The sequence below is a fragment of the Oncorhynchus kisutch genome, unplaced genomic scaffold (assembly GCF_002021735.2).
Source record: "Oncorhynchus kisutch isolate 150728-3 unplaced genomic scaffold, Okis_V2 Okis07a-Okis12b_hom, whole genome shotgun sequence".
In the NCBI taxonomy this organism is placed as follows: Eukaryota; Metazoa; Chordata; class Actinopteri; order Salmoniformes; family Salmonidae; genus Oncorhynchus; species Oncorhynchus kisutch.
Genome location: NW_022261984.1, coordinates 6,217,087 through 6,224,586, shown reverse-complemented (window position 1 = coordinate 6,224,586; position 7,500 = coordinate 6,217,087). Strand labels below are relative to the sequence as shown.

At 44.2% G+C, this 7,500-nt stretch overlaps 1 protein-coding gene across 2 annotated transcripts in view; it reads right to left on the bottom strand.

The window, feature by feature from the left end:
* Positions 1 to 7,500, bottom strand: part of LOC109885612 (neuronal acetylcholine receptor subunit alpha-3) — a 36,833-nt gene that overhangs the window by 17,032 nt on the left and 12,301 nt on the right. For both annotated transcript variants that reach the window (XM_031814954.1, XM_031814955.1), the window contains exons 2-3: positions 2,385 to 2,524; positions 187 to 231 (exon numbers count right to left, since the gene is read on the bottom strand). In XM_031814954.1, the coding sequence (XP_031670814.1) occupies positions 187 to 231; positions 2,385 to 2,524 (185 nt within the window). The remainder of the gene's footprint in view (positions 1 to 186; positions 232 to 2,384; positions 2,525 to 7,500) is intronic.

Here is a 7,500-nt window from a genome sequence, read left to right as displayed (position 1 = left end):
CATATTGATGTTTGACATGAATAAAATCAGACAGCTCCCTCCCTCCCCTCCCTGCCTCACCCCATCCCTGCCTCACCCCATCCCCTAGTAGACCTCTGAGGGAACATATTAGTCATCAATAAGATCATTGTTGTGTGCGTGTGTGTGTGTGTGTGTGTGTGTGTGTGTGTGTGTGTGTGTACTTACGTGTCTCAGCCACAGATTTGTCTCCATGATCTGATTCACTTCATCCTACAGACAAGAAACAGACCATAGGTTAGCTTACGGCAGTGTGTGTGTGTTTGTGCAATGACTGTGTGTGTACTATTCCTATTTGTGCCATACACAGCCACCGCAGTCAGATAACCAGTCAAAACAGTGGGAGTAATCTTATTAAATGTCACCTCTAACAACTGAAAAACTCAGCTGCGTCCCTATTCCCTACATAGAGCACTTCATAACTACCTATTCCCTACATAGAGCACTTCATAACTACCTATTCCCTACATAGAGCACTACTTAACTACCTATTCCCTACATAGAGCACTACTTAACTACCTATTCCCTATATAGAGCACTACTTAACTACCTATTCCCTACATAGAGCACTACTTAACTACCTATTCCCTACATAGAGCACTACTTAACTACCTATTCCCTACATAGAGCACTACTTAACTACCTATTCCCTATATAGAGCACTACTTAACTACCTATTCCCTACATAGAGCACTACTTAACTACCTATTCCCTACATAGAGCACTACTTAACTACCTATTCCCTATATAGTGCACTACTTAACTACCTATTCCCTATATAGAGCACTTCATAACTACCCATTCCCTATATAGTGAACTACTTAACTACCTATTCCCTATATAGTGCACTACTTAACTACCTATTCCCTATATAGTGCACTACTTAACTAAATATTCCCTATATATGGGTAGAATTAGAATTGTAACTGGAGTGGAATTAGAATTGTAACTGGGGTATAATTAGAATTGTAACTGGGGTAGAATTAGAATTGTAACTGGGGTAGAATTAGAATTGTAACTGGGGTAGAATTAGAATTGTAACTGGGGTAGAATTAGAATTGTAACTGGGGTAGAATTAGAATTGTAACTTGGGTAGAATTAGAATTGTAACTGGGGTAGAATTAGAATTGTAACTTGGGTAGAATTAGAATTGTAACTGGGGTAGAATTAGAATTGTAACTTGGGTAGAATTAGAATTGTAACTGGGGTAGAATTAGAATTTTAACTGGGGTAGAATTAGAATGGATTTGAGCCTCTATCTCTTATCCTTTCCCTCCCATTCTTAAGGCTTGGTTTGACTGACATGACAGAATGACTACCAGGCTGTATCACAACCGGCCGTCATTGGGAGTCCCATACAGCGGCGCACAATTGGCCCAGCGTCGTCCATGTTTGGCCGGTGTAGGCCGTCATTGGGAGTCCCATACAGCATCGTCCATGTTTGGCCGGTGTAGGCCGTCATTGGGAGTCCCATACAGCATCGTCCATGTTTGGCCGGTGTAGGCCGTGATTGTAAACAACAATTTGTTCTGAACTGACTTGCCTAGTTAAATAACGGTTCAATTAAAAACATGTAAATAACCGACTAACAGGCCTGAATGGCTGACAGCTGCAGTAGTAGTATTCAGGTGGAAGTCAATGACCCTGTTCCCCTCAACACACACAGGCAGGCACACACACACACGGACCTAAGATCATCTGCTGACAGTGCTGATGTGTCACTCATTCCTAATCGTCATAGCAGTAAACTGCCCACCTGCATATTGGTCTTAATCCAAGCTTTACCCTGACAATAGATTTATAACCTGATTGTTTCATTCACTTTGAACCAGCCTTTGTTATCTTCCCAAGGTGGCCTTTGTCCTCTATTCTGTTCTTTACGTGAGAGAAATCTAATCTGACTAAAGCAGGGGCATTATTCACAGAGCAGATGAGTGCAGGTACACACACACACACACACACACACACACACAGACACAGACACAGACACAGACACAGACACAGACACAGACAGACACACACACAGACACACACACACAGACACACACACACACACACACACACACACACACACACACACACACACACACACACACACACACACACACACACACGCACACACACACACACACTCAGCTGAGTGGGCACTTTTAGTGAGATTAGATTCTGACCACATTACTCTCATTCATCAGAGAAAAGCTAATGGAATGTGGGTGTGTGTTTGTGTTTGTGTGTGTATCTGTGCACGGTACATGGTGTGTTTCTGTGTGTATGCTCAGGTACGTGTGTGCATTCACTCTTGTTTGTGTGTATTTGTGTGTGCATGCGTGCCTGTGTGTGTACATCTGTGTGTGTGTGTGACTTACCACTTTTACGAGCTGTGACATGGAAACCTCAAACTCCACGGTGACGGGGTCTGAGACGTTCTCCACCGGCCTGATAAACTGGTTGTACCTCCGGAACAGCCTCCTGAACAACCTGTCCTCCCCTTTAGAGGAGAAGCAGTCTGGAGGGAGGAGAGAGGGGGTAGGAAAGAAATGGAGGAGAGGGGGAGAGGAGAGTGGGAGGGGAGGGGAGAGGGAAAGGGGGAGTTGGAAAGAAATGGAGAAGGAGAGGGGGAGGGGGGGGGGAGAGGGGGAGGGGTTGAAGAGAGAGAAAGAAGATAAATAGAATCAGTATACAGACCCTTTTCCTGTTTCTATGTCTTGGTGTCACCTGCTGTTAGCAAAACTGAAAAATTACAATTCACTTCACTCACTGTTGATCCTTTGATTGTATTTGGTCAAGTTTACCAACATAGCAGCTGAACCCAGAATCAGACTGTGTCACTAACAGAGACACAGAGAGAGGAATGTGAATGTTAACCTATTTAAAGATCTTACTCACATCGGCTACAGAGAGCATGATCACACAGTCATCCAGAACAGCTGGTGTTCTCATGCATGATTCAGTGTTGCTCGCCTCGAAACGAGCTTGGAAGGCATTTGGCAGGCTCTCGCAACAGGGCAGCTCACGGCTTGGTTTCTCTTTTGCATCCGACGAGCATCAGAGCCGGCGTAGTAGTAGGATTCGATCTTAGTCCTGTATTGACATTTTCTCTGTTTGACGGCTCAGCGGAGGTTGTAGAGTGATTTCTTATAAGTGTCTGGATTAGTGTCAAGCTCCTTGAAAGCGGCAGCTCAAGCCTTTAGCTCAGTGTGGATGTTGCCTGTAATCCATGGCTTCTGGATGGGAAATGTACGTACGGTCACTGTGGGGATGACATCATCGATGCACTTATTAAATGTATTAATACATTTGATGACTGAGGTGGTATTACTCCTCAATGTCATCGGATGAATCCCGGAACATATTCCAGTCTGTGCTAGCGAAACAGTCCTGTAGCTTAGCAACCGTTCATTGGACCACTTCCTTCTTGAGCGTGTCACTGGAACTTCCTGTTTGAGTTTTTGCTTGTAAGCAGGAATCAGGAGGTTGGACTTGTGGTTAGATTTGCCAAATGGAGAGTGAGTGAGAATTTTGTAAGCATCGCAGCGTGGAGTAAAGATGATCTAGAGTTTTGTAAGCATCGCTGTGTGGAGTAAAGATGATCTAGAGTTTTGTAAGCATCGCTGTGTGTGGAGTAAAGATGATCTAGAGTTTTGTAAGCATCGCTGTGTGTGGAGTAAAGATGATCTAGAGTTTTGTAAGCATCGCTGTGTGTGGAGTAAAGATGATCTAGAGTTTTGTAAGCATCGCTGTGTGTGGAGTAAAGATGATCTAGAGTTTTGTAGGCATCGCTGAGTGTGGAGTAAAGATGATCTAGAGTTTTGTAAACATCGCTGTGTGGAGTAAAGATGATCTAGAGTTTGTAAGCATCGCTGTGTGGAGTAAAGATGATCTAGAGTTTTGTAAGCATCGCTGTGTGGAGTAAAGATGATCTAGAGTTTTGTAAGCATCGCTGTGTGGAGTAAAGATGATCTAGAGTTTTGTAAGCATCGCAGCGTGGAGTAAAGATGATCTAGAGTTTTGTAAGCATCGCTGTGTGTGGAGTAAAGATGATCTAGAGTTTTGTAAGCATCGCTGAGTGTGGAGTAAAGATGATCTAGAGTTTTTGTAAGCATCGCAGCGTGGAGTAAAGATGATCTAGAGTTTTGTAGGCATCGCTGAGTGTGGAGTAAAGATGATCTAGAGTTTTGTAAGCATCGCTGTGTGGAGTAAAGATTATCTAGAGTTTTGTAAGCATCGCTGTGTGGAGTAAAGATGATCTAGAGTTTTGTAAGCATCGCTGTGTGGAGTAAAGATGATCTAGAGTTTTGTAAGCATCGCTGTGTGGAGTAAAGATGATCTAGAGTTTTGTAAGCATCGCTGTGTGGAGTAAAGATGATCTAGAGTTTTGTAAGCATCGCTGTGTGTGGAGTAAAGATGATCTAGAGTTTTGTAAGCATCGCTGTGTGGAGTAAAGATGATCTAGAGTTTTGTAAGCATCGCTGTGTGTGGAGTAAAGATGATCTAGAGTTTTGTAAGCATCGCTGTGTGGAGTAAAGATGATCTAGAGTTTTGTAAGCATCGCTGTGTGTGGAGTAAAGATGATCTAGAGTTTTGTAAGCATTGCTGTGTGTGGAGTAAAGATGATCTAGAGTTTTGTAAGCATCGCTGTGTGGAGTAAAGATGATCTAGAGTTTTGTAAGCATCGCTGTGTGTGGAGTAAAGATGATCTAGAGTTTTGTAAGCATTGCTGTCTGTAGAGTAAAGGTAATCTAGAGTTTTGTAAGCATCGCTGTCTGTAGAGTAAAGATGATCTAGAGTTTTGTCTCCTCTAGTTGCACCGGTGACATGCTAGTTAAAATGAGGTAAAACAGATTTCCCATGTTCTTGTTTGCTAATGGCCATATCCAGCTCGTTGAGTACGGTCTTGGTGCAGCAGCGGTTTGTGGTGGTATACAGAGTCTGAACGTAACTAAGATATTTCTGTTTTGTACTTTTAATACATTTGCAAAATGTTCTAAAAACATGTTTTTGCTTTGTCATTATGGGGCCTTGTGTGTAGATTGATGAGGAATAACGTAAGGAAATGTGGAAACACTAAAGGGGTCTGAGTACTTTCTGAACGCACTGTATATTATCCATGTCCTTGTTCAGCCACGACTCAGAGAAACACACCATACTACAGTTCTTCAACAACAACACACACAATAGTCCATAAAACAGCAGCCATCCAATGCAGAGCCATCCTACACCAATCTATGACATGGGTCTGTGACAGAGACAGAGGGCAGGACGGATTTAGAGAGAGAGACAGAGAGAGAAGAAGAGAGATGGACAGAGAGACAGCGAGAGATAGACAGAGAGAGAGAGAGGGGGGGAGAAGAGAGATCGAGAGGGAGACAGAGAGATCGAGAGAGATAGAGATAGACAGAGAGATTGAGAGAGAAATAGACGGAGAGAGAGAGAGATGGGGGGGAGAGGCGAAGAGAGATCGAGAGAGCGATAGAGAGAGAGAGAGAGAGAGAGAAATAGACGGAGAGAGAGAGAGATGGGGGGGAGAGGCGAAGAGAGATCGAGAGAGCGATAGAGAGAGAGAGAGAGAGAGAGAGAGAGAGCGGGGGTAGAGAGGGAAAGAGAGAGCGATAGAGAGAGAGAGAGAGAGAGAGCGGGGGTAGAGAGGGAAAGAGAGAGAGATCGAGAGAGGGGGGTGGGGGGTTTAGAGAGATCGAGAGAGAGGTCGCTAAAGCTTTTAGCATGTTCCTCTGGATCCCAGCACCAATGTAACATGAGTTGCGGCAGACATTTTAAGAGTTCCAAACATGGACGGGGCCAGTTCAAAGGTCATTGATAATAACCTCTCTCTCTCACTACCATCGTCACGGCAGCTCCACATATCCAGCCATACAGAAAATGGACTGGGCTACACACACACACAAGCACAGAAAGACACACACACACACACACACACACACACACACACACACAGAAAGACACACACACAGAAAGACACACACACACACACACACATACACACAGAAAGACACACACACAGAAAGACACACACACAGAAGCACAGAAAGACACACACATTTTTAAGAAGATGGCCCGCCAGCCTCTAACGTTCCTCTGGAGGGCTGCATACACACACACACAGACACACAGACACACAGACACACAGACACAGAGACACAGAGACACACACACACACACACACACACAAAGACACACACACACACGTCTCATGGGGAGCAGTAGGGTTGAGAGACATGGAAGGGGAAACACCCCTAGACAGTACATCATGTTCTGTCCTCTTCTCAAGCCTCTAACTATGTGTGTGTGTGTCTATCTCTGTGTGTCTGTGTGTGTGTGTGTGTGTGTGTGTGTGTCTGTGTGTGTGTGTCTCTCTCTCTCTCTCTCTGTATGTGTGAATCTCTCTCTTTGTGTGTGTGTGTGTATATGTGTGTGTGTGTGTGTGTGTGTGTGTGTGTGTGTGTGTGTGTGTGTGTGTGTGTGTGTGTGTGTGTGTGTGTGTGTGTGTGTGTGTGTGTCTGTGTGTGTGTGTGTGTGTGTGTGTGTGTGTGTGTGTGTGTGTGTGTGTGTGTGTGTGTGTGTGTGTGTGTCCTGTCCTCTCCTCTATCCCTCAGTAACAGTCTGGTCGTTCTCTACCAGACTGCAGCCATACTCACAGGAACAGGATATAGTACAGTTGTTCCAAAGTTCAAATGTCAAAGTGTTTAGGGTTCAGGAATGAACTCCAATTTATTAAGGGTTAGGTATAAACTCTGAGTGGTTAAGGGTAAAGGTTGAGACTAAACTATCAAAAACAACTTTCTATCATTGGATTTGAACTTTGAACTTTGGATTCAGTGGCAAAAAACAACCGTCCACAATGCCCTAGCAATACCAACAATTATTTGCGCACAGAAGCAATCAAATGTGAGCATTAATAAAATAAATGGATGTTGTAAACGAAAGAAATATACAAAAAGGTTTTAGTTTTTACTAAAGAAAATGTGAGATCTTGGATTTCAATCAGTAAATCAGTAATTTATTTAATCCACACTTCACTCACACGGCTGTCCTTATATAAATATCTATAATATCGAGAGAGAAGAGAGAGGGATAGAGCGGAGAGTGGGATAGAGAGAGAGGGAGAGAGAGAGAGAGAGAGAGAGAGAGAGGGTGGGAGAGAGAGAGAGAGAGGGAGAGAAGGAGAGAGAGAGAAGAGAGAGAGAGAGGGGAGAGAGGAGAAGAGAGGGGGAGAGAGAGAGAGAGAGGGAGAGAGAGAGAGAGAGAGAGAGAGAGAGAGAGAGAGAGAGAGAGAGGAGAGAGAGAGAGAGAGGGAGAGAGAGAGAGAGAGAGAGAGAGAAGAGAGAGAGAGAGAGAGAGAGAGAGAGAGAGAGAGAGAGAGAGAGAGAGAGAGAGAGAGAGAGAGAGAGAGAGAGAGAGAGAGAGGAGAGAGAGAGTAGAAGGGGAGAGAGAGAGAGAGAGAGAGAGAGAGAGAGGAGAGAGAGA